The following is a 26,196-nucleotide window of genomic DNA, read 5'->3' as shown; positions in this document are numbered from 1 at the left end:
GGAATCAAGAATATGGGCGTGGTGTGTGACGTTCGTCAATGGCAACACCGTGAAGCGTCGTGATCAGGCGGCCAAGAATGAATTCGAAGGTCTCATCCTCCATCTGACGGGTCAACAGCTGAACAAACTCAGGACGTAGAATAATAAGGTGAGAATAGCGCCACATTGGATATATAAGCTTTTGCCTTGAGCATGGAGAGACGCGAAGACGAAGTGGCCTTGGAATACCATGAGACCAAGAGCATCGTCGATTAGAATAGTATCGTACCATCAGGGGCAAGACGTGAATAGCATATCTGATCACATATCAGCGGATCTCACAGAAGATTGAAAGACAGAACTTACAAGGGTACAGACTGCAGCAGAATATACCTCCGGGGTCTAAGGCACAGAAATAAGCACGTGTTTGACCATATTCTATGAAATTGTACCTATGGTGACAGATTCCCCATTAAAGCCGCGTCTGGTCCATTCCTCAAAATAGTTTGTAGGATAATGATCGTGCTCTAACGTAACCTGAAGGAAGTTGATACCCTGCAAGCGTTTAGTCACGAAGTACACACTAATGAGGGACACAAACCTTGTACCAGTTGGCGAGTTAGAGTGTGAGGAGATATCCTCATGGAACCAGCCCACGATGCGAAGAAACATCGAATAAGCGCACGGGTGAATATCAAACTTCAGTACAACTGATCAGCACCTTGAAACGTGAGAACACACCTTGTCTCTGAAATGAGATTGTTTGTACCAGTCTGCGAAACGACGAGCGATAGAGTCCTCATGGTGACGTCGCTGCTTTATAGGATGCAACTGAAAGCGGCGTGGCAATGTGAGGGTTGCGCAACTGGTCGCAAAGGACGTCAGTAAATGAATGTATCGAAGCATCATGGCAAATAACCCACCTGCTTCAACAGACTCTATGATCTGATCACTTGTAACGGGTCCGAGCCGAGAGGTACTCTCATTTGTTGACGCTATACGAGTATTGTGGACAAAATAATGAAGACGAATCAATCATATAAGAACAGTTAACAGACAAACATGAGAATCAACCAAAAAGCAACCAGGAAACAGGAGAATGCGATGGTGCACCACCCGGATGCAAGATTGACACGATTGAATATAATATTGAAGCTCCGAAGGTCGCATTTCATCCGTAATGTCGACTGGAGACGAGACGCAAACTGGAACACATCGAAGTTAGTCGCGATCACGTGACAAATGAACATAGTTCGAAGTCAAATTCCGGTAATCAATAGTTAGCTACTTCGTAGAGTCGGGGTCGGGGAACGATGATGCGTATGTAGTACAATGTAAACGTATGATGTGACTGGCTTGAGTAGAGATTCAAAGTATGTAAAAAAGAAGCGTTTAACCAGGCGATTCCGCTAAGTCAACTTTTGAATTTTGAACCTAGAAGAGGGAAGCTTGCCAGACGTGTGAGCACGCTTACGCTCCGAGCCCTCAGCAATCACTTGATTTCCCTCATCTACCTCCTGCGAATCGACGTAAGGGGCATTGTCACTGTCCTCAGTCATGAAAAGCGACTTGTACCACTCGAGATAGCGTTTGTGGGCGGTGATGTCTGAAGCAGACATGAGTCGTTTTGACGCCGCGTTCCAGTCCCAGTCAGATAAGGATGTGATACGTGCTTCCTCAAGAATGGTGAAGTCGAGGTGAGGTTCGATCTGCTTCTGGAAAGCGACGAACGACTCCTTGATCTTGATTAACCCTCGTTCGAGCATCTGCATGACGGCGTTCATGTCTATCATGGGTACCAAAATCTGCATCAGATCCGTTAGATCGATTCGAAAGGTTGAGAACGACGAAAACTTACACCGTAGGCCATGTCCGCAGGATCATCAGAACGGATATCTATCGGAGTCTCATCTTTCCTCACCCACACAAAGTATTCAACTGAAGCGACGTGGCACCAAGTGTGATCGGCCACCATGACGGGCTCACCGAATGAACGTGGCGTGGTGCGAAGATTGATGAATGATTTGAGAGTGAGGGGTTGCGGTTCACTGTCAGTGCCACCATGCAAGGTCTTTGATGCGGTGGAATCTGCAACCGGAGCGGCGTACTTCGTAGCTTCGCGTACTAATACCACAACCACACAGATGACATCCGGATGCGCTGCTATCACGTCTTCCACCTTTCCAAATACATGTTCATCAGTCTCCGTGAGAGCGCACTCCCCATAGAAAGGGATCATCACAACTTCTGTAGGTCCCTCCAAAGCGGTAACGGATATAGTCATATCAGGTGTGACCCATCCGTCTTTGGTATCGAGAGGTCGCGTCATGTGGATCTTGGGGGAGATAATAGCGCGATCATATGGAAAAGCCTTGATGGCATCGCCTATCAAGTCCTTCAAATCGTCGAACAATGTTTCATGGAGAACGGTGGGCATGCTGATGATGAGGATGCGAGTGTTGTAATCGTAAGCTAGCCTGGACAAGTTTAGCATTGCCTGAAACAGTTAGAATCAAACGACTTGCCTGGGCTTGATCGATACTCGGGCCGTTTCGCCCAATATTCGCTCTATTGACTCAAATTCTCGCGCTCTCACACCGTGGAATTCCTGGGATATTTAGTAAGCACACGCATCGTGTTCGAACAACAGGACATACCATGCGATTCTCGTGTAAAGCTGATTTCGTTAAATAATTTAATACCCTCCGCACATCTTCAACCCGATTAGAAAATTGTCAATTAAATACTTCATTCTCATTGAACATACTGGAGGTAGAGTGATCAGAACCAATGGACCGCTGGCAGACATCACGCAATGGGCTGGGATCTGTGAAAGTAGGGATGTGTAACTGAACTGCAACTGGTGTGTTATCTGGTGCCTCCTCTTCCTCAACAAGTGATTTGATGGACTCTAAACCATTTCCAGTACTATCTTGTGGTGATAAACCTGGTGATGTTGCTTTCATGAGATTGGATGTCTTCTGGTTGGCAAGTGTCTGTGGAGCAGAGTTGCTTCTGGTTTCACATTGTCTGCGGGAGCGTTTGGGGCGCTTGGGAGGAAATGAGCTACAGAAGGATTTTTTGTCATGCTGAGCCACTAGGGTAGACATAACTGTTAGATGCTGGATGCTGAATGTTTGAATGTGTGGCGGGCACTGAGAAGTGAGGTCGTGGAAGCTCCGGAAGAGATAACCAAGATTACAAATGATAACGATCATAATCATTGAACAAAAACGGCAAGTGCCGTAAGCATCTCATCTTGATACGCTCAAGCTGAATGTTGAACGTTGAACGTCCATTCTTCAACTTAATCTTCCCGAGTCTTTCCTTGTAAGTTCGGCTGTATTCTGGTGCATGCACTACAGTCTATTCTCGTTCTTCCTGAGCCGTCCATCATGGTATTCTGGCGTTGCATTCAACTTCACGATACCATCTCGGTGTCACCACTGCAGCAATCGTCGAGACAAAACATCAATGTGAGTCAGCATAAGTCCCATTTGACTTTTCCTGATAAAAATTCGCATTTGAAGGAATACACACTTCACGTCCTACTAGTACTCGCACGATCGTCTCTCAATAGTGTTACGAAGAACACTTAACTAGACGAGTGCCGTGATGTTCAGCACTAGGCAGACGGTGGAGCAGATGTACTAGATGTACGAGATATCATACCATCCAAAACCTCTTTTGCATCTTCGCAAATCGACAGGGTGTCGAATAACAATGCAGTTCTGTGACGTGCCACACGCGTTGGATTCGGGAGTGCCGGAAGTCTTTGGGAAGTGTCACTGTAGTAACAACCTGGTTGGTGATCCATAGATCTTCATTTACAAGCGAGGAACGACCTGAAATCTTCCAACCCTCGATCCATCAAGAATCCCGGGGTTGGAGCTCGAGGTCTCGCAACCTCAGGCTGGTATCCCTCGATTTATTGACCAGGAACTTGTATTTCCGCCATTCGAGGCTCTAACCGAGGCTCTATTCGGCAGGTAAGTATCAATGACGCTTCGATTCAGCAGCATCCATCAGGTCAGGGAGCATCGTGTAGTGGAAAGCTCCGAACACGCCCATTAAGATTGGATCGAATGTTCTGCTAGGTCACGGTGACATAAGTACCTCAAGGCATGAACACGCGCTATAATATGTAAGTTTACCCTTACCGTGATATTTAAATACCCTCGCAATTTCGTACTAACAATTGCACTCGGACTTGCTTGCTACTGTCATTGCTCGTACGGCGTACTACTGAGGGAATAGGAAGACATGCCCCCAGGTACGTTTTCCCCCTTTTGATTGACATGAGTCATTATGAACTCGTAACGTCACGGTAGTATGCAATAACAATAACAATTACAATGACTTGGACTTCAAAATGTGGACACCCGCAGGTGCAGCTGCTAAGGCGCAGCGAACTATGAATCGGAAGCAGGCCTATACCCCAGCACCGGACAATGCGTTCTACTACTACCAGCCATCAAAAGTATCTGACCTGCAGCCACCCATCCAATCTTTACCACACTCACTATCATCAAATTCTCCGTCCGTGTTGCCACCTCAACCACTTTTGTTACCTCCTCCGCCACCATCTCCGCCACCATCACTTCCACCACCACCACCTTCAAGTTCTCTTCCATCGCTCGCACCATCGCCATCACTTCCATCAGTGACCGATGCGACAGACGGGTCCCAGTCTGCCGCGGTACTGCCAGGTGCCAGCCTCGAACCTGAGGGTGGGGCAAAGGAGGTTGAGTTAGACAAGTCGGAAGATCCGGAAAAGAGGTTTGACGACATGTGGATCTCTTGCATTCGTTTTGTCAAAGATTAGTACTCCATTGTAGCGTGTCTCGTACAGTAGCTGTTAGGACGCTGACCATAGAGAATGGATGTCAAGAGCATTCTCGGAGTTTGAAAATCGATTCGCCTATCCATATTAGGGATTGCTGGTTATATCCAGAATATATGTAATAGCAAGAGATGGCCTGACTCACATGCCACGCACCCGGCGGGCCTCGTTCTCATTACGCGGCACTTTCTGTTGAGCCCGGTTTTGTTGTCACGCACGAAACCCATCTTTGAGACTTGTCTCAAGTCTCTCCTGCCGTTGTCAGTGCAGTGACTCTTTCATAGCCTCCTATCATTTTTGTTCAGGTTACCTTATCATTCAGTTATTTGATAATTAGTAATGTTTGATGAGATGAAATCTTCAGCAGAAGTTTAAATTTTCTGATGGCACGAAGACTCAGATCAGTGTTCTGGAGCACGCTCTCAGGCTGAATGGGACAAAAGCAGGCTATGCAGCCGCTATACTATGACAAATTACAAAACATGCGGGTTGGCTGCCAAGATCATTTTCAACCGTAATCAAAGCGTATTCTACGTAATGTAAGGACGCGAAATTAGTGTGACCCATGTGCACGAGCTCCACTGGCGCTTCAACAACTTCTTATATATGGAATACAAGCCAGCAACTTGAAGCACATACTTCAAACAGGCACATTGAATATGTTTGTTCGCCGTGTCCTTCGCATGGATAAGAGGACAACTTCCATCTTGAGATACTTCTTCATGTCCCGAGGGGTTATATTTTGCCTCATGTGTGGCACTGATTAGTCGCCAGGAACAGCTTGATAATATCAACCAACTTACCCAGCTGTAGTTCGTACGGAAGCCAACCAATTTTCAATCTGAACTCCTATTAGCGCTACATTAGCACTTGCGTCAGGTCATTCAGTGTCAGACATGACATTACCGAGTTGGTACCGAGAAGAGATTCCAAAGGAAGGCCTCCGCGTTCCGGTCCCTCCTCACGGTAGGGGCCGATGCATGCTCGCCTCTAGAAATAGTTTCCGCCAGGTCACCTCGGGCAAAAACTAGTAGCCAACGTTAGCGACGGGCTGGCTGATCAAGATCGGGGAATTCGGTAGCTGCAACAGGGAAAAGTTAGTGATATGGCAGGTCAGATAGCTGTGGTATGCACTGGCTGCGAACGGGCCACGTAAAGCGGGCGACACCACGGAGGCCCACAGACAGATACATTCGTGCAACTTAAATTCTCGAATCGCCAACTTGAGGTATTCCTGACGAAGAATTAGCTATATTAGTACAGCATTAACAGTATCAACAACATACTCGAATTCCATGAAATGCTGTGAGCCGTGTGTTTAGAAAGGATCTGACTAATACTTTGAAAGGCGATACGTACATATTCATGGTCTACGACCACCACCGATTTCCACTTGATCGCAAGCTAAGTAAGCACCACATCACGTCAGAGACGTATCACGGTCCGTGAATAGTACATACCGATGCTAGTTTGGCGGCCCAAGGTTTTACATCGGCAAGGGGTGGGATATTATGGGCCCCAATGACGAGCATCGGACGCTTGAGTCTGTTGCAGACCGCATGAGCAACCGTCTTTCTGCCCATTCCTGGGGCTCCTTTCAGCAGGACATTCTAAAAATGGTAAAGGTAAACAAGAGTGATGCAGGAATGTCGTTTCAAAACACACCATGCCTTGCCGAACTTTGGAACTCCCAGGAGAACATTTAATGGCATCTAACGTGGACTGGATGAAATCCTGTAACAAACACATTAGCTTGCGAGACAATGATCCCAAAGTCACTCCCGCCCATACCTTAGTCTGTTGGTCCTTGACTAGCTTGCTCCACGCATCTTGATCGTAAGCAGATTTATTGTAATCCTTGAATTTGACCCATGCCTGGACACCAAGGTCAGTTTGAAGATCAGTGAAAACGCGCAACATGCTTACGTGTTTTTCGATGTTATATGCTGCAATCCAGGACAGGGAGTTAGCAAAGACCGCCTCGATTTTTTCCTTTCTAAGTGTGTAGTGGGGAGGAACGAACATATGATACATATCTGATCAAGGTAGATGAGGAAGGTTAGATTTGGGCAGATGGGAAAAGTTTGATGTCGGTATCAGGGAGCCCATGAAGGTTATATATGAAAAAACCGAAGTGTGGAGCTGTGGAATGGAGCAGGGTCCATACGAAAATGAACAAAACAAGAATGGCTCGAGTATGAGCGCTTGAGCCAGGAACCGTAGACAACAAGCTCCTTCCCACCAGAGATACGAAACCACGTGCCCAATGCCAAATTTCATACTCAGCCCAAACTTTATCCCTCCACAGCATAAAATATTTGTAAACAATCATCCCCAGTGAGAATCGACAATATTTAGGTAGATACACATAGATAGATAGCTAAAAAGATAATACCTATGAAAAATATCGATACCGTTTGACGTGTTTTGACAAATGAGACTTTTCGAGATGAAAAAAGATAGAGATCGAAACGAACATTTAGCGCTTCAATACAATTCTCGTTGGCTTTAGATCACTTTTAGATGCATATATGCGCTGAAAATGTTCCATTTGGGAGGTATCTAATGCCATTGAATGATGTATCTATAGGTATCGCTATGGTTAGGTAGTGGTATCGCTGCACCCATGCCCGCCTCCGCCCTGCCCACTATCCTGATGCCAATGCTATCATGCACACACACCGGGATCCCGCCGCTAGTCATCGCGCTCATTCCCACTGTCCTTGCCTTGGAGCATCGAAGAAGAGCTGATCTGTAGTAGTAGAAGAACCCAGTTAGTACAGTGGCCTGTAGAACCAGTAAGCATGATGACACTCACCTGCGCTGTGGCCTTTCATTTGTATTCCTAGTGTACTGCATTAGCGCGGGAGGTTTTCGCTGACGTGGCACGTACCTCCTTGATACTGGTAGACAGGTTTCACAGGCAGAAAGAAATGCAAATTCTTGCCAAGACAGAGCCTCTGTGTGACATCGAGTTGAGCGAAAGCGGCTCGTCGTGCATGAGAAAGGCCGACTTAAAGGGTTCATCAAATTCTTGTGTCCTGTGACACGTGAGATGGAGCCAAGTATTGTCTCGCAATGCGCGCAATGCTCTCGATTTGGTGGCATCAACACTTGTTATCTTGGAGAAGGAAACAGTGGGGAGGGGGCAAACATCTTCACACCAATTCCAGCTCAGGCTCCACAGCATCCAACGTGAACGAGGCACCAGCTGAGCAATCCTGGCCAATGGCAATGAAGGGAAACAACGGGGACTTGTCATGACTTGCACGAGCCTTGATCAGCATGGTAATGGATGGCGTGTATGAAGAGATATACCGCTGTGAAGTGGACTTTCCCATGGCCCGGGCAAACAACGACTTCCCACAACTCTCTCAAAGCTTTGGAGGATTATTGAGGTGGGAGCTGAGATCTATGAATCTCTTCATCATGAACTGGAGCACGGCGCTTGAATGGCACAATACATCTTGAATTAGCACCATGGTTGTACATCTCGATAGCATGACGGACATCACCACTACGAAGAGCACATGATGCAGCATCAACGGCAAGTGTACTTGGGAGGCTTAGTAGTAACTTGAAATGCAAGGGAATGATTGTATCAAGCCAGACGGTCATGGCGGGACAAACTTTGACATGGTGAGCGGATGAGAAGATGCACATGGTTCAACCAGTGCACTGACTCATAATAAATATAACACACATACATGGCTAAATGTCTGCATATGCAAAGTTTGTACAAAGTTTGCCGAAAGTTCATTGCACAGTTGCAAACTATGCGATCGAAGTCTGACAATGTTTGCATTTTTTTCCTTTGCAAAGATTCTTTGTGTTTTGCACAAAATTAGAGTTTTGCTGTCTCGAATTTCTTAGATTTGTATCTACCTCAATTTGTGGTTAGACATCTATCTACGTGTATCTACCTCATTCTTGTCGATTTTCACTGGGAATCATCAATCATCAGCGGCAGATCTGAAAGTGCGGGAGCATGTGAGTGTTACGCAAAGTGCCAGATCTACTAATCTAAAAATCCAACTTTATGAAAATGTAGTCTAAAACTCGTTGCAAGACTTTTGTGAGAGTTTCCGTTTTAGTCAGACTACAATTCAGTTCGTAAATACCTGGTTTTGGTTATGTGAGGACCCTGTTGAAGTCTTCCTTCGTCATCGTCGTCATTAGCCATAGCACTTTCCTTTTCATCTCATATCACGTGCATCAGCACATATAGTTGTTTCCGTTTCTCTCCTCGTACCTCAGTTGTTCCTTCCAGACACTGAGGTACGTTCGTTCTATACGTCTCGTTATCTCGCCATTCCTTACTCTAGATTCCTTAGCGCGTACCGCTAGGTAACATTAATATTAGTTGTTCCTTCCAGACACTGAGCGCGTACCGCTAGCTTCAACAGGTTATGAGCCCTGGTTTCTAAAATGAAACCATATCAAAGCTACAACTATCACGCGCCTAGTATAGGGCAACTTGCTATCTATCTACTTCACTACCTTCCTTTGACATGGGGAAGTTAGATCATATTCCAGAGCTCACGGGCCCTGACACTTATTTCGCCTGGAAATGCGAAATCACTTACGCACTCGGTATCGAAGACCAATGGTGCCATGTGACCGTCACTGTGAATCCTGACGATGTGTTAGGGAGCGCTTCTTATAAGCCAGTTCCTGTAGACCCTCTTGCCCAGACTGTCGATGAGAAGAAGGCCATTAGAGAATGGCTAATCAACGATCTTGAAGCAAAGTCTATCATCACTCGGTGACTTTTGCCCTCGGTCCAACAACTCATCTCCACGAGTCATAAGGTCTCTGCTCGCGACGCGTGGAAAATTCTAGAGGATCACTTTGGGCGGACGGACATGGGATCACAACACGTGGTTTGTCAGAGCTTATATGCTCTTCAAATGAAGGACGCGGCGGATGCTTCCAACTATGTTGGACAACATGCCATTCTTAGGGAGCGTCTACTGCGTATGGGAGCTGTCTATACTGATGTGGAAGCCATGTTTCAGCTCTTGCGTGGACTACCACGCTCAGGATCCTGGCTGCAATTCAAGGCTCTCTTGACAATCACCCTCCCCACAACCTCTGCTGCTCCTTCCACGACCACCTCTATGACCGGTACTGCCTCCACCACCACAACGACTTCACCATCATCATCCAGCGGCTTTGATGTCTGCGTCGCATGGATCTCAGCTGAAGCCGCTTGTGTTCTGGATGAGCGTGCACTTGCCGGCGGTTCCCTAGGATCAGAGTATGCCAATGCTGTGACATTGTCAACGTCGAGTGCAGGACATACCAATGTTAACCCAATCACGGGGTTGCGCAAACACCGTCATAATCTGGAGGGAATATTCTGCACCACGGTTGGCTGCAACAAGGGGGATCACGATCATGCCCACTGCTATGGAAAGGGCAGAGGTATGGAGGGACAAGCACCTTGGATGAAGACCAAAAAGAAAGAGACAGCTGCCGCTGCTGTTGTTCCTCCTCCCGCACCCACGCCGCAGACTCGGCCTCCTCCTACTACTATTGCCGCTTTCGCTGGCACAGAGACTGCAGCTAACAATTACCTGGCAGATCTTTCCTGTGCCTCGATCACTGAGGTTGGCGGCGACAATTCAGATGCAGCTGCCCTATCCTACCTCATGGCTTCGGGGTTCAACACTATTCTAGATTCCGGGACCACCACGACCCTCATTCGCAACCGCTCATATTTTTGGTCATACTCCACAGCTGACGCTGTCACCATTCACACAGCTAATCATGGGAGTTTGACCACCTCTGGTCGCGGTGACTGTGTCGCTATTCTCACAATCGGTGGGACTAGACATCGTGTGCGGCTCTCTAATTGCCTGCACGCCCCAATGGCCATGTTGAACCTGTTATCAGTAGGATGGATGTTGAGTAAGGGGTGGGACTGTGTTTTCAGAGCATCTCCTCCTCGTTGTGAACTCATTTACTGGGGAACAGACCTGGGAGCGATACCGATGGCTAACAATCTCTGTTATGTCAATCTAGAGTTTCTGCCGGCACCCTCTGCCGATGCAGCCTCAATACTCTCGTCCCCACCTGACATCAGTGCGTTCACTCACGTCACACCTAATCTCGACCTGTGGCACGCCCGCCTTGGACATATCGGAGGAAAAGCTGTACGATGTTTGCCTCTCTTTACGACGGGAGCAACAATCTCCCCCGACTTTCTTTTGTCCAAGTGCAAATCCTGTATCATGGGCAAACACCCACAACGTTCTCATCCTCCCTCTGACACTCCCCAAGCCTCCCGCTTCCTCAAGCTCGTCCACTCCGATCTCTGCAAACCAATTCTGGTCCTCACACCTCACAATAAATGCTATTTTATAATCTTCCTCGATGATCACACAAATGTCCTCAACCTCCAACTACTCGCCTCAAAGGATCAAGCCATTGATGCCTGGTGCCTAGTTCGTGCTCAATGGGAAAACCAGTCTGGATTGTGTGTGAAGGTTTTTTGTTCGGATAATGGGGGAGAATTCTTGAATGCAGCATTCTCTGCAGACCTCGAGAAAGCGGGGATCATCCGTCAACTTTCGGCTCCATACGCACATCAACAGAATGGTAAGGCAGAACGAGTTATTCGTACGATCAAGGGCAGAATGTACGCAATGCTCGATCATGCCCGCTTACCACGTTCTCTCTGGGGTGAAGCTGCTCTGTGTGCAGCCTACCTCTTCAATCACACAGAGTCTCGCGCACTTCCCCCAGGGAAAACTCCTTATGAAATGTTGCATAGTGCGAAGCCGGACATTTCACACCTGCGGGTGTTTGGCGCGAGATGCTTTGTCCGGATTCCCGTTGAACTACAGGAGAAGCTAGGACCTCGATCACGCGCAGCCATATTTATGGGTTATCCTCTGGGTGTCAAAGCATGGCACTGTCGAGACTCTACGACTGGGGCATTCTTCAACTCTTGCGATGTCATCTTCGATGAATCCTTCTCAAACCATGAGTTTCCCACCTCAGATAGCGACGATGAGGACGACACCAACAGGACAGCACCTCCTCCACCTGCTCCCATCGCAATACCTCCTCCGCCTACTCTTGTGGCTCCCAACTTGCCTCATGTTCCTCTTCTCCATGTACCTCCTGCAGCGCCCATCCCTCCCCCTCACGAATGTCATTCATCTAGGTCCCTCATTCTCACTGAACGGGGCCAGCTTTTTCATGAGAAACTTGCAGCTGATGCTGCTCGCCTAGAACGTCAACGCACCTTAAGGCAGGCACGCATTCATGGCACTCCACCGGAAGATGATGCAGTCCCAGTCCGTCCCATCCCACTTGTCACACGACCCTCTCTCCTTCCTGCACCCTCCCATCCTCTCGCTGAGCTTGATGAGCTTGATGAAGATGCCATACGTGCTGACACCGAATTCGTGGGATTCTCTCATGTTCTAGCTAATCTGATCACCACAGAGCATGCCCACCTCTCAATCTGTAGTGACACTCGTCGCAATCCGCAGGCTGCTAACTACGACATGAAGGTTCCTCCCAATACCTACGATGAAGCGATGCGTCATTCGGACCATGATTTCTGGCTTGCAGCCATGCAACAAGAGATGAATCTCATGTCTGAGATGCAAGTCTATGAGCTCGTCTCTCTCCCAGACGATCGTAAGGCCATTGGTTGCAGATGGGTGTTAGAGTTTCACGAGGATCAGAAAGGGGGATCCGTCTATAAAGCTCGACTAGTAACTCAGGGCTTTTCACAGGTGCCAGGGATCGATTTTGGGAAGACATTCATGCCTGTCGCCAAAGCGGCCTCAATTCGCGTACTCTCAGCCCTTGCTGCCCTTAACAATTGGGAACTCGACGTGTTTGATGCGAAGAGGGCGTTCCTGTGGGGGAAATTGATGGAGGATGTCTATATGCGACAACCCCCTGGATTCGAACGCTTCGAGCCCGGCATCAGCCTCCTTGTCTGCCACCTGCTATCATCATTTTACGGACTCAAACAGGCCACCTATGACTGGTATGAACTTTTGCGTGAAGTTCTGACTCGGTTGGGTTTCCTTCGTATTGAGGCTGACTATGCCATTTTCATCTATGATCATGTCAACGGAGAGGGGGAACACATCATTTGCATCATTGCCTGGCACGTTGACGATGGCCTCGCAGCAGCAAGCAATCATCCATTCCTCATGTGGATTAAGGGTCAGATAGCTCAACAGTTCGGTATCACAGATCTCGGTCCGGTATCCAAGCAGCTTGGCATTCAATTTGAGCGCAATCACACTACCTGCGAACTGTGGATGCATCAGACCGATTATATCGCCTACCTCCTCGACGAACATGCTATGACTGGCTGCAACTCGGTGACCCTCTCCATGGACTCACACTTTCCATTTGGACATGATACTGACGTGCATCCTCACGTCAAGAATCTTCTCTCCAAGTATCGCAAACTCGTCGGGGAATTGCTCTACCTTGCGATGTACACACGCCCTGACATCGCCATTGCCGTCATGAAGCTGGCCCAACACAACAGCTGTCCAGAACCCCGCCACTATGCTGCGGCCAAGCACGTCCTTTGTTTCCTAGCTGGTACCATCAGCCTACGTGCTCACTATGGGGGTGCAACAGCAGTTCCTGAACTCTACAGATTCAGCGACTCTGATTGGGCCAGTACTCCTGAAGATCGTATCTCCATCTCAGGGTACATCTGGTTCTTCAATGGAAGACCCATATCCCACTCGTCAAAGAAGCAATTAACCCATGCGCTATCCTCGACTGAGGCTGAATATATGGCTCTCATGGCAGTGATTCAAGATGGCCTTTGGCTTGCATCCTTCTTCGAATGTCTGCGTATCCTGCTCTCCCTTCCTCTTCCGCTCTTCGCTGACAACGCCGGGGCCATTGCTCTCTCAGAAGAAGCCGCTAATCACAGTCGTACCAAACACATCGACCTTTGTTTCCATTTCATTCGCATGCATATCAAAGACAGCACATTCAAACCAGAGTGGTTGTCCACTCACAAAAATGTCACCGACATCTTTACCAAGTGTCTTCCCCGTCCTCTCTTCCTTCGTCATCAAACAGGACTCTCTCTCGTGTCGCAATGATTGCAACAACATGTTGTTGTGGGGGTGTGTTGAAGTCTTCCTTTGTCATCGTCGTCATTAGCCATAGCACTTTCCTTTTTGTCTCATATCACATGCATCAGCACATATAGTTGTTTCTGTTTCTCTCCTCATACCTCAGTTGTTCCTTCCAGACACTGAGGTACGTTCGTTCTATATGTCTCGTTATCTCGCCGTTTCTTACTCTAGATTCCTTAGCGCGTACCGCTAGTTAACATTAATATTAGTTGTTCCTTCCAGACACTGAGCGTGTACTGCTAGCTTCAACAGACCCTGACTTAAGTTTCACAAAATTTAGTACAAGATTAGTATGAGATTTGAAGACAATGTGATATTATCAATGCAATGCAAGATTATCAGTGTGATAAATGCGTGATCTAGTAGTACAAAGATTCAAACCATTTGAAACCAGCATAAAATGTATCTACGAGGACAGTGCTTGCGTCAGTCCAACCAGCAACACATACTGCAAAAACCTATGAAATTCTGCCTTCTCGTCGTCCATCAAGTCATCCATCGCTTTCACAATAGCGAGAAACTTCCGGTTGCCTGACATCCCCCCGAAGGGATCCATCTGCACGTGAATCTCATATTGCTCATCCAAGCTGCAGAAAGTAGCAGTGCTGGAGAGTGCCCATATATATTTCATCCTTTCCAGTTGTTCTTCCTCTGTCTTGCTGAGGAATTCTTGGTGCAAGCTGAACCAAACAAATCGAATGACATTGGCCATTATAAACGAATTCTGGAATTTTGCCTTGATTTGGATTCTACCGTCCTGAAAAGATGAAGTTCAGTCTTCAACAACAGGTAAAAACAAAATTGTACCTGGTCGAATGTGTAAATGTGCATGAACGTGAGTCTGTTGCCCTCCATCGCGATCTTGTCAACCACTCGTTTACGATAGATGACAGGGGGCATGGTACTGTGTAATGGGGGAAACAGTCAATACGCATGGAAGGCGCCCATACGCGCAAACTCGACTACTTTCCCACGGGTCACTGACAACGTGTTTGTGACCTCACCCTGACGTTTACTGGTGATAAAGTTTGTGACCATTGCTAAAAGAATGTGTAAGTACGATGCTAACAATCCACCATAAAACTTACTGTTAGGACCGAAGCATTGCAGCAACGAGTCCCAAATAACCATTGTTAGCATAGCTTTTTTCAGGGCTTTGTTGATGGTCATCGCATTCAGGCTAAATAGTTCACGCGTGACAAGTTTCATCGCGCCCTTCATCGTCTGGTTAATGGTGGCATCAGAGACTATTATAGTGGGTATAGTGGGAGTGGGATCAGTATGTGTTGACGACGTCACAATCTGCGACATTGAGCTTTCGATTGCGGATGGGATCTGTGGGTGGGTTGTTGGGTAGGGAGCCATCTGTGGTGTTGGTGGCATCGGCTGTTGACTCCCTCGTTTCTTTGCGAGTCTTGCTGGGCCCGCCATCTAGATGAAAGGAATAGTATGAGTATTAAATAGATCCAAGAATAAATAACTTACATGCATGACGTCTGTGTGAGGGATCTCGCCTCATTGAATGAGCATTGTGTCCGACATACTCGTGCTAGCTGTGCTACCTGTAGCACCCTGGAATGAGTAGTGTTCATTGGGATATGAGCCCTGTGGGGGCGCTTCAAAGGACGGTTGATTCTGAAAGAAGTCCCAGGAGGATTGATTGTTGAAGCTGGGGCTCTGTGTGCCACTGTAAGAATGGCCATGTTGGGCTGTAGAATGTTGAGCTTTGAGTGACAAAAAAAACATGAGGAACTTACGGGTGGTCTCGAAGCCGGTGCTCTGCGTGCCCCTGTAAGAATGGCCATGTTGGGCTGTAGAACATTGAGCTTTGAGTGATGAAAAACATAAGGAACTTATGGGTGGTCTCATGTGCATCGAAACTGAAATAAGACATCTGCGGTTGTTCTGTAGGAATGCGAAGCTGATCAATTGCTGGTTCACCTGAAGGATTGAGGCCAGAGCCTCGTGGTGGTTTGGGGACTTTGGCTTTACTTTTGCGCTGGGGACCACATTGCGAATTAATGTAATAGTACATATGAGGGTACTTTACACGATCTTTACAAAACTGGGAATGTGTGGCAGGCTGATAAGGTGATTTACGAACAAGGCAAAACATTTACTACCAAAGAAAAAGAGGGTAGGGGCGTGGCATGATAAGATGATCTATGAACAGGAGAAAAAGATTTATGAATGGCCGGGGCAGGCGAAGCACCATATCAAACAGTTGAAGCGTGTTTATGAACGGTCGAAGCCAGTTATGAGCAGGCAAGAAACGGGCGAAGCAAAGTGGCACCAGTTAATAGCAATCTATGAACAGTGACACAAATCAATTGATTGTCACTGATATCGATCAGTGTGAGCAGCGTGAATGAGTTGGCAGTCACATACCACATGGGCAGTCACAACTGCATGCCGAACGGGCGCTGCGGGCCCAGCTGCCCGCCATGATCAGAATCAGAATCAGAATCAGAGTCTGTATCAGTACCAGTGTCCATGCAACCACCCCCCAGTGCATGTGTAATGCTGTCCCTATTTTTCAAAGTACCAAAAAACGAGGTAGGTAGGGACCCTCGCCGGTAGATGCCAGTAATTCATGCCTGGCACCTGGACCCAGGCATCTTGAGACCAAGTCTGCTTGGGTAGTGATGGCGTAAAGCATTTCGCACTCATTGTCATAGACAGCTTGAGGGTAATTTGTGTTGTCATCAATTTCTGCGCGATGGCGCTCAGAAAAGAAATTTCTGATCTTCTTCAGCTGTTCATTCTTGATATTGAGGTGGGCTCTGTTCTCCTTGTGGAGTGCCTGATTTAAGGCTGTCATACACTCTGTGCACTCAACCTGCCATAGGGATGTTGCCACTTGAAGGTGAGTAACCTCGCGGCTAGCAAGTACTGCCTTAAAGGCTTTGTACAACGTGTCAACATTCATCTGTGAGAGGCCATTAGATATCACATCCTTGTGCTTTTAAATGTATCATGTAAGAATGGTTTGGAACAAAGAAAATGACAAATACCTCTTGAAGTTGTTCAGTGGTAAAGTCTGGTTCATGTCCTCGTCCTGTGATGAGGGTTGTCAAATGAATATTGAGTGGAAGTTGCCTAGAAGGGTATGGAATAGGCCTCTTGGATGATCTCTCACGCAAGTATGCTGCCCGGGAAGGTGACTTTGGCAATTATAAGAGGTCAGGCTTATACAATAAGCTCTCCTTTACATCGGGAAGGTATGGGATCTCTTCCACTGGGGATAGGTAAACCTTTGGGGAACCTGAAAGGGAGGGGGATAGCTTGGGAGAAAATGAACGGTCAGAGCCAGATAAGAGCTCAGTAGCCATTGTATGGGGTGACTCAGGGTAGTTGACCTTCTTAAAGAATTTCAAGGGAGTTAATTCAACATGTGTTGCACTACTTGATGTAGTACTGGTAAAAGCAGGACTGCTTGGTCGAGGAGGAGATGAGACTGGTGATGAAGATGCAAACTCCATTGGCTCAGCGCGATGACTGTGCACTGTGAGATGTGAGGTCCTCAGAGTTTGAATTTCAGCCTTGTGCAATCCTGCAAGTCTGCCAACATCTAGCACACTTGAGTCAAAGCCAAGTCTACACTATAATGTAAGTACTTCCATTGCTCACTTCATGATACCACACATACCTTTGGCAGGCTATGTCCCAACTGCAAATTTGGGGAATATTCATCCATTGAGGCACTTATTTCACATCTCAATGCTCCGTCTACTTGCTGGCCTTCTGATACACAACCACAAGCTTTACCTGTCCCTTCTATATTCAATCAAGGTGGTCAGACACCCGTCACTGGTACCTGCCACCCACAATCTGGATATGTCTATGGGATCGGTAAATATATGCTGGATAAGTTGGAAGATAATCAATTTGTGAATTGGCAGTTGATAAATGCCTATTACCCTTTCACTGACCAAGGTGAATGGGAATTAGGGAAATTCTTGGTCAAAAACCTTACCTGAACCCAAATTACGAAGTTCTTGAAGTTGAAATGGGTAATGAGGAACAACGATCTAAGCTGTACTCCCAACTATGATCTTGATTTCACAGTTTGACGCTCCAAATCGTGCAAGACCATTTTTTACCATGAAGGATCACCTCCTAGACTGGATGGACTCGCTCCCTTCTTTTACCCCATGGAAAGTCTCCAAGTTAGAGTTCAAAGGCTATAAGACTGTCCATCCTGTGGAGCTTGTTTGGTGTGATGCACTGCAGGTCGTCCAGCAACTCTTTAGCAACCCAACATTTGCTAACCACATGACCTTTAACCCCTATGTCGCCAACATCAAAAATCAGCGCGAATATGGGGATTACATGAGTGCCAATATGGCATGGAAAATCCAGGTTTTTTGCCCTGTTAATCTACGCCTCACTGAGTAATAGACTGATTTCTTTATTTCTAGGACTATCTCCCATTGGGTACGACTCAAGTCCCAATTATCTTGGGATCAGATAAAACTCCTGTGACGCGACTTGCCGGGGGAATCAAGATGCACCCGGTCTTCGTCACCATTGGTAATATTGATTCTGAGGTCCATTCCAAGGCAACATTATGAGCTTGGCGCTGTGTAGCCTACATTCCAGTTGTAAAGTTCCGCGTTCATCAAGAACACCAGTCCATTCTCCAGGCCAGACTATGGCATAAATGCATGGACCTTGTTTTTGCAAACCTCAAGGTCACAGCAAATGACAACTGTTTTATGCCCGATCCCTCCTGCTACATTTGTCATGTATTCATGCCACTTGTTGCTCATGTGTGCGACCTGCCAGAGGCTACTATGATTGCTGCAGTCAGTAAAAACTTGTCCCTGCTAACCATGGCAATACAAGCAGATTTCTGTGATGGAATTCTTCACCCCCCTCATACCGGGAACCACACATTGGAACTCATTGTGGGGATATCCCAAAATGTTGATCCCTGGGATCTGGACAAGTTCCAGAAAGCAGCCAAAGCCGTCAATTTGTCTGGTGTTCACATGCCGTACTGGTGTGATTGGAAGTTTGCATGTCTGTCGGTCTTCCTTGCTGGCGAGGTGCTGCACACCTGTCATAAGTTTTTTGCAGATCATCCGCTAAAATGGATCAAAAAGGCTCTAGGAGATTCTGAGCTCGATACTCGCTTCATGGTCCAGTATAAGTGGGTCAGAACGCGCCATTTCATGAAAGGCATCACGCATGTTAATCAAATGACAGGCCGGGAGCATAGAGACATCCAATGCACTATCATTGCGTCAATTGCAGGGGCCGTTCCACACAGATTCGTCTGTGCAATCCGTTCACTCGTGGACTTCTTTTACCTCGCACAGAATCCAGTTCACTCACCTCAATCTCTTCAGTCATTGGTGCAGGCGCTTTCAGATTTCCACTCTTTCAAGGATGCTATCGTCCAGGCTGAGGCAAGGAAGAGGAAGAAGGGTATCAAAGAAGATTTTTTCATCCCGAAACTTGAGCTTCTCCAAAGCTTTGATGGTACAATTAGGAAATTGGGGACTTTGATGCAGTTCTCTGCAGATGTGACAGAGTGGTTGCTCATCACATATTGTAAGAACCTTTTCCCGTGGACGTCCCGGCAAATCAAGGATTTTACGGAGCAATTTGTGTGCATTCTCAACCGCCAAGAGTCTATGGAAAATTTTGACCTGTACATGCTATTGACTTCTCGTGGGGCGTCACTGGTTAATGCCATACACGCCGAAGATGAAGATGTCACTATTGCCAATCCTGCACTCTCCTGGGTTTCCTGAGTTCTCCCTGATGAAGTCAAGTCAATTCATGGTCCCCAAACTGTCTGTAATCACTTTTTCAAGGGTATCCTCTCTGGAGATGCACTCACCGCTTTTCAACTCAATGTCACGCTTGATTACAAATTGCTGTCACCGTTTGACATACGCACGAAATATGCACTCCTGGACTTCAATCATGTGCTCGCTGACTTCATTTGTCGTTCATCCCTTGCCAGTGGTGAACAGTCCTGCTTGGACCCCGAATCCGGACACTTCCATGTATGGCACAAGTTCAGATTGCAGCTTCACTCAGCCTTCCAGCCACGCATCATCATGCCGAGCCAAGTGGTGCAAGCATACCCTCCAAGTAATAATTTTCCCTTGGGAAATTGTGATACTGTTATCATTGATGCTATGGGTATTGACGGCAAAACGAGCAAGTCTATTCCATGTACTTATGTTCTAATCTACTAATGTCATATACAGCGAATTACGTTGCACAAGTGTGACTCATTTTTCAACTGACAGTCTGACGAGGTTCCAAGTTGGAACTGCCATCTTATCTCTCTGACCCACTTCTCTATGTCCAATTTTTCCGCTTTATTTCTAGTCCTGATGATCGCCCCGAACTCGCAATGTGGACTCTCGAGCGCACGTACATGCAGGATGAAAACAGTAACCGCCATAGGGAGGGGGCTGTCATATGAGTGACACATGTGACACATGCAGTTGAATTGATACCAGTTTATGGTGAGGCAGTGGCTAACAGCGTGTCCTCTGCGCCTTGCTTGGAAAGCTACAAGCGTTTCTTTTTGAATAACTTCACAGACAAGGAGAGTTATCACACATTCAGTACCGCATTTGTGTAGACAGTAGCTTAATCAGCACGCATCAATTGTATCCATTGCTATAATATCACAAATCACATCTTATCAATGGAAAAACAACTGGCTTGAGTTTTATCAGCCAGATATGGTGTGTGTAAGGACTACTGAGCGGTTGACGCCGGAAATAGCCGAAGTAACGCTCACCTCTACCATCACCATCGAAAACTTCAGCACAGACCTCGTCATCATCCTATCCTTGTTCCCCATCAATGCCTCGTATAATCGACCCTTATTATTCTCGTCTCCGTTATCCTGCTCGCAGCCGAACCGCCGAAAACTGTCAAACCCATGCGCACTCTCATTATCCTGTCAAACCATACCCATTCATACCTCCGTTTGCTCATTTTCGTACTCTTTCGCGCTACATCTACTCTACCTTCTCAGACGCGACGATTCTACCTTCGGACTCCGTTTTTCGCATTTAATTTCGGCCTAGCCATCGATAAGGACCCTTACTATTCTAAAGTATAAGTAGCCCATGTACAGTCCATACTGACAGGCAATCATACCCAGTCTCGAAGTCTCACTCTCGCATTCATTGATATAACTATAACTAACGTCTCAAAAAAAAACCATCACATTCCTTATTGTCTAACATTCGCTGATAGCTATCTACTCTTTAGCGCTCGTATATCCTCCAGCGGTCTCCACACCCCTTCGCACTCGCGAGTCGTACACTGACTTACATATTGGAGCCCACCGCGAGGGGTGTGTTCCAGATCTCTTGACCTACCCTAGCGCATCCCACTCTCCCTCACCATCCACGCTGGCTCACGCTACAGACGACCACGCTGTTGCAGGCCCCTCGACTCCTCAACCAGAACCAGTAACACCACTGAATCCTATTCCCCGTCCAATCCGCCCCAGAAAATCAGACGACTCAGACGAGGCCGACGACGAGGATGAGAATCCGTTCGCGCCGAACAACCATAGATCATCACGTCCCGCTGTCGCAACGTCATCACAACAACCTTCATTCACATTCCAGCACCCACAACCGTTCATTTTGAGACCAGCCGTCTTCACTAACACTCAAGCTCGAGCCACGACCCAGCCAACCGCCATCATGTCCCACGCGCATTGAGGCATAGGTGCTATGCCTGGCCCTAACTCTAGTAAAGCGCCGCTCTTCAATGGCGAAACGTCGGAGTTGTTAGATTTTTTCGAGTTATTTGAAGATCTCGCGTCTACCTATGGTCTAACCAGCGCTGACAAATGTAAATGTCTAGTGCGATACGTGGATCTTCCGACCAAGCGTTTCTGGATAATGCTCACGGGTTTCGAGAGTCGGGAGTACAGCACCTTTAAGAGGAGCATCCTAGGCCACTATCCAGGTGCCAGCAAGGGTCAGCGTTATACGGTTCGAGAGCTCGAGCGCATCGTCGTCAATCAAGCTGATAGTGACATCAACACGGAGAAAGAGCTTATGCAGTACTACAGTCAGTTTCGAGCTGTCGCTGTCTGGCTGGTCACCAACAGCAAGATCTCTGCACGAGACCGTGATAAGTACTTCTGGCAGGGGTTACCCGTTCGTGCTCGTCGTCAAATCCTTCAACGACTTGAGCTCAAGGATCCAGATTTTAATCGCAACGAGCCAGCTCATTTTGAGAAGGTCGTTGAAGCAGGCCGTCATGTTTTCTCGGACGAGGCATTTGATGCTGAATTCAACGATCCCATCACCCTTCGCATTCAGTCCATTCGTCGCACTACCCCAGCTCCTACCAACAATCGTCGAGCCCAAGATCATCACATATATGACTCGGACGATGATGATGAACCTCGTAATGCTCCGCGAGAAGTTCAAACGAAGACCGTGCGCTTCACATCCCCTCAAGTACCTGTTCAAGCTGCGCAAAAGTCCACTATGGATGAGGTCGATGCACTCGCTAGACAGATGCATAGTCTCGATATCGGGGACGTTAATTATTCATCATGTTATACACGGCTCATTTGGATAGCTCCTGCTGCTGCTAATGCCTGGGCTGCTCCTAGAACTCGACAACTCTGCAATAACGTGTCTGTAACCACTCCAGTACCTGCCAGTACTCCGCGTGCCCCCATACAGTGCGCATTCTGTGGACAATCTCATTATCTTCGTGTTTGCCCCACAGCAGCAGAATATCTTCGCACTGGGCGCATCATCCGCGAAGATCTCTTCCTTCTCAATGCAGACAGATCACGCATCCAACGACAAGGTCTCGAGAACTTGCAGCAAGCTGTGGATAGACATGCCAAGACCATCACTTCATCTGCTCCGTCTTCGAATCCTCCTCCCTCGACCATACCATCTAGCGCCTTTATATCCGAAAGCTACTTCCTTCAATGTATCCAAGTCGCAGAGAACCATGCCACAGTCACGACGATTGAAGATGACAACTCAGGTGCAGATGCTCTTGCTATCACTCGGTCGAAGGCGAAAAACGCGGTGCTTGATAATATAGATGCAGGACCGTCCCAGAAGAAGCTTAAGGAGGCTACTAGTACTTCGTCTGATACCCGGGCACAAAGTCAAACTCGTTCCATCGAAGATCTCATTCCTGATACTCCTGCAGTTCCCCCAAAGAAAACTCCTGCATACGTTTACGAGTCTAAAGCAGCCACTCCGGATGCAGCCTCTCGCATCTATCAAAACATGCTCAGCACTATCATTCCGAATATCACGGTTGCTGACCTTCTTGCAGTAAGCCCAGACCTTCGACGAGAAGCTGTAGAGCACTGCCGCACGCACCGGGTATCCACTCCGTCGTCCGCTAACACCCTTACCACTACTGCATCTGTTCCACCACCACAAATTGAGCATGCCACACCCCTTCGTGAGCTCAAAGTTATGCTTAATGGTGTCCACACGGAAATGGCATTGCTGGATGAAGGTTCGGAGCTCGTCATTATTTGAGAAGATGTTTGGAAGCAGACTCAAGCCCCAATCAACAAAAACATTCGCATGCACATGCAGACTGCGAACGGAAGCTCCCAGGACATGGCTGGATGTCTGGAGATGCTCGAGATCGATGTTGATGGTATCAAAACGTGGGCCCATGCCTATGTTATTGCTGATGCTCCATATCGTCTGCTTTTAGGACGTCCGTGGCAGCGGCTCGTTCGGTTGTCAAAGTCAGAAACAGCGGACATGGTCTATGTTACCATCCACGACCCTACAGACATCATGCGAGTTCGAACCTGTGCTACCCTTCCCCGTCCTCCACCTTCCTTAACTTCAGCCATGCTCTCTGCAGCAGCCTTCAGTAACTCGTTATCGGCCGAAAGTCCACCTCCTGCAGTTGCGCACCTAACAGCCAGCCCTCTTGCTGAATGTTTGTTACAGGAATCGTTCAACTTTGACCCTGTACGACGAGTCCTCACCTATAAAAGGGTGGCCAATCGAGTCAAGCCTGTCGCAACCACCATGCCAGCTCATGCTCGTATTGTTTGACGTTTTCCTGAAGAACCCCTCCTATCCCTTCCCACAGTCTCTCCCAATCCTCCTGACTTCGTATCGAGCACTCGACTCACTACAGACCGTGTGAATGATCTTGGAATTTTTCAGAACTCCTTTTTATGGCCCGAAGAGCAGAAACTAGTAGCGCACATTCTATCTCTCAATGAGTTGGCCTTAGCATGGGACGAGACCGAGAAAGGGAGATTTCGAGACGATTATTTCCCGCCCGTCGTAATTCCCACTATAGAACACACTCCCTGGGTCCATCGGCAGCCACCCATCCCTCCAGGGATCCGTGATGAAGTCATTGCCCTCATTAAGTCGAAAATCGCGTCTGGGATCTATGAACCGTCCAATAGCTCCTACCAGTCAAGCTGGTTCTGCGTTGCGAAGAAAAACGGCTCAATTCACATAGTTCACAACCTTCAGCCACTCAATGCGGTCACAGTCAAAGACGCAGCCACCCTCCCTTATGTCGAACTATTCGCAGAACAATCAGCTGGACGTTCAATTTATACTATGATGGACTTGTTTGTTGGTTTCGATCACCGAGCCCTAGCTGAAGAATCCCGCGACCTCACCACCTTCCAAACCCCACTCGGAACATTTCGACTCACAGCGCTACCTATGGGTTGGACAGATTCTCCCGCAGTCTTCCAAAATGATGTCGCATTCATCCTTCAGCATGAAACCGACATAGCCCCCAATTTTCAGGATGATGTCAACGTTCTTGGACCTCGGACGCGATATGAACTCTCAGATGGTACATTTGAAACCATTTCCCAAAACACCGGCATACGACGATTTGTTTGGGAACACTGCTTAGACGTCAATAGAGTTTTACATCGTCTCAAGCATGCGGGAGCCACAGTGTCAGCTAAGAAGCTCTTCATTTGCGTCCCCAAGGTTCTTGTCGTTGGACAGTGTTGCACTTATGAAGGACGTATCCCAGATGACTCAAAGATTGTCAAAATCAAGAACTGGCCCCCATGCACGACACATTCTGAAGTTCGTGGGTTCCTTGGCACTGCGGGCACCGTGCGCAACTGGATTAAAAACTATGCCTTCATCGCATGACCGCTTACCAATCTCACTCGCAACATCGTACCTTTCGTTTGGGATGAAAATGCACAAACTGCCATGGACACCCTCAAGCACGCTGTCATTGACTCTCCTGCCATTCGACCAATCGATTATCATAGCCCTAATCCTGTCATTCTTGCCGTCGACTCTTCCCATATTGCCTGTGGATGGATCTTGCTTCAGATCGACAATGAAAATCGTCGTCGACCCTCTCGTTTCGGCTCAATTACTTGGAATGATCGAGAATCGCGCTATTCTCAGGCAAAAATCGAACTTTATGGCTTACTCCGTGCACTCAAGGCTACTAAAGTCTGGACCATAGGAATCAAGAATTTCATTGTCGAAGTCGATGCCAAATATATCAAAGGCATGCTCAACAACCCTGATATTCAACCTAACGCAGCCGTCAATCGCTGGATCGCGGGAATCTTACTATTTGACTTCTCGCTCAAACACGTTCCAGGACCCAAACATACTGGCCCAGATGGCCTATCACGGCGTCGTCGTGCACTGGAAGATGAAGATTTTGATGAAGAAGACTCAGAAGAGGTGGAAGAGGAGATAGATGAAGTACTCAGCTATGGGATATGGACAATGTTGGATTCACGCAACGGAGGACTCGGAATGATGACAACGGGCCAGGTTTTCATTTCTGCCAAAGCCGACCTCAGTACTGACCTAGAATTCCCGCGCAACGAAGACTCCAAAATGCAGGATGATGACCTCCGGGCCATCCAGCTTTATCTCGAGATGCTCGTGCTGCCTTTGGGCACACAGTTCTCAAATCGCTCTCGTTTTCTCAAACGAGCAGCAAAATTTTTTGTTCATAACAAACGACTTTGGCGTCGTGATCCTGCAGGTCGTCATCAACTCGTCATTTTCTCAAATGATCGTGCACGAATTCTCCAGCAAACTCACGACAGTCTTGGACACAAAGGCTTCTATTCGACTCGACGAACCATAGCTGACCGTTTTTGGTGGTCATCCCTCGATTACGATCTCTCATGGTACCTCAAGACATGTCATCAATGTCAGCTTCGATCCATTGAAAAAGTCGTCCTACCACCAACAGTCGCTATTCCCGCGC

The 26,196-nt window shown here is 47.5% G+C and overlaps 5 protein-coding genes across 5 annotated transcripts; 2 read left to right on the top strand and 3 right to left on the bottom strand.

Moving 5' to 3' along the window:
- Positions 1-4: 4 nt before the first annotated feature.
- HD556DRAFT_1451489 (uncharacterized protein) lies at positions 5-3,089 on the bottom strand (the record flags this gene model as incomplete). The annotated part of the gene is made up of 12 exons (XM_041307964.1): positions 5-118; positions 165-218; positions 269-296; positions 346-381; positions 581-678; positions 721-844; positions 899-974; positions 1,454-1,784; positions 1,838-2,476; positions 2,522-2,587; positions 2,637-2,692; positions 2,747-3,089. The coding sequence occupies 12 exons, from the start codon at positions 3,087-3,089 to the stop codon at positions 5-7; spliced, it is 1,965 nt and encodes a 654-aa protein (XP_041152170.1).
- A 1,153-nt stretch (positions 3,090-4,242) lies between these two features.
- Positions 4,243-4,804, top strand: HD556DRAFT_1314859 (uncharacterized protein; the record flags this gene model as incomplete). Its single annotated transcript, XM_041301024.1, has 2 exons — positions 4,243-4,252; positions 4,311-4,804. 2 exons carry the CDS (start codon positions 4,243-4,245, stop codon positions 4,802-4,804), a joined length of 504 nt encoding a protein of 167 aa, XP_041152169.1.
- A 1,045-nt stretch (positions 4,805-5,849) lies between these two features.
- Positions 5,850-6,856, bottom strand: HD556DRAFT_1314858 (uncharacterized protein; the record flags this gene model as incomplete). The annotated part of the gene is made up of 6 exons (XM_041301023.1): positions 5,850-6,071; positions 6,182-6,226; positions 6,283-6,432; positions 6,488-6,556; positions 6,614-6,697; positions 6,749-6,856. The coding sequence occupies 6 exons, from the start codon at positions 6,854-6,856 to the stop codon at positions 5,850-5,852; spliced, it is 678 nt and encodes a 225-aa protein (XP_041152168.1).
- Positions 6,857-14,368: 7,512 nt separating this feature from the next.
- HD556DRAFT_1314857 (uncharacterized protein) lies at positions 14,369-16,891 on the bottom strand (the record flags this gene model as incomplete). Its single annotated transcript, XM_041301022.1, has 9 exons — positions 14,369-14,719; positions 14,770-14,866; positions 14,948-15,002; positions 15,051-15,209; positions 15,262-15,393; positions 15,507-15,671; positions 15,720-15,773; positions 15,904-16,027; positions 16,508-16,891. 9 exons carry the CDS (start codon positions 16,889-16,891, stop codon positions 14,369-14,371), a joined length of 1,521 nt encoding a protein of 506 aa, XP_041152167.1.
- A 931-nt stretch (positions 16,892-17,822) lies between these two features.
- On the top strand, positions 17,823-20,572 carry HD556DRAFT_1435370 (uncharacterized protein; the record flags this gene model as incomplete). Its single annotated transcript, XM_041305422.1, has 12 exons — positions 17,823-17,924; positions 17,958-17,975; positions 18,031-18,324; positions 18,384-18,495; positions 18,538-18,872; positions 18,921-19,117; positions 19,187-19,262; positions 19,287-19,715; positions 19,746-20,139; positions 20,190-20,206; positions 20,249-20,378; positions 20,412-20,572. The coding sequence occupies 12 exons, from the start codon at positions 17,823-17,825 to the stop codon at positions 20,570-20,572; spliced, it is 2,265 nt and encodes a 754-aa protein (XP_041152166.1).
- Positions 20,573-26,196: the final 5,624 nt, after the last annotated feature.

This window comes from Suillus plorans (genome assembly GCF_016647745.1).
Source record: "Suillus plorans strain S12 chromosome Unknown HD556scaffold_132, whole genome shotgun sequence".
Lineage (NCBI taxonomy): Eukaryota > Fungi > Basidiomycota > Agaricomycetes > Boletales > Suillaceae > Suillus > Suillus plorans.
The sequence above is the reverse complement of the archived record's forward strand: the minus strand, read 5'-3'. Positions and strand labels throughout refer to the sequence as shown.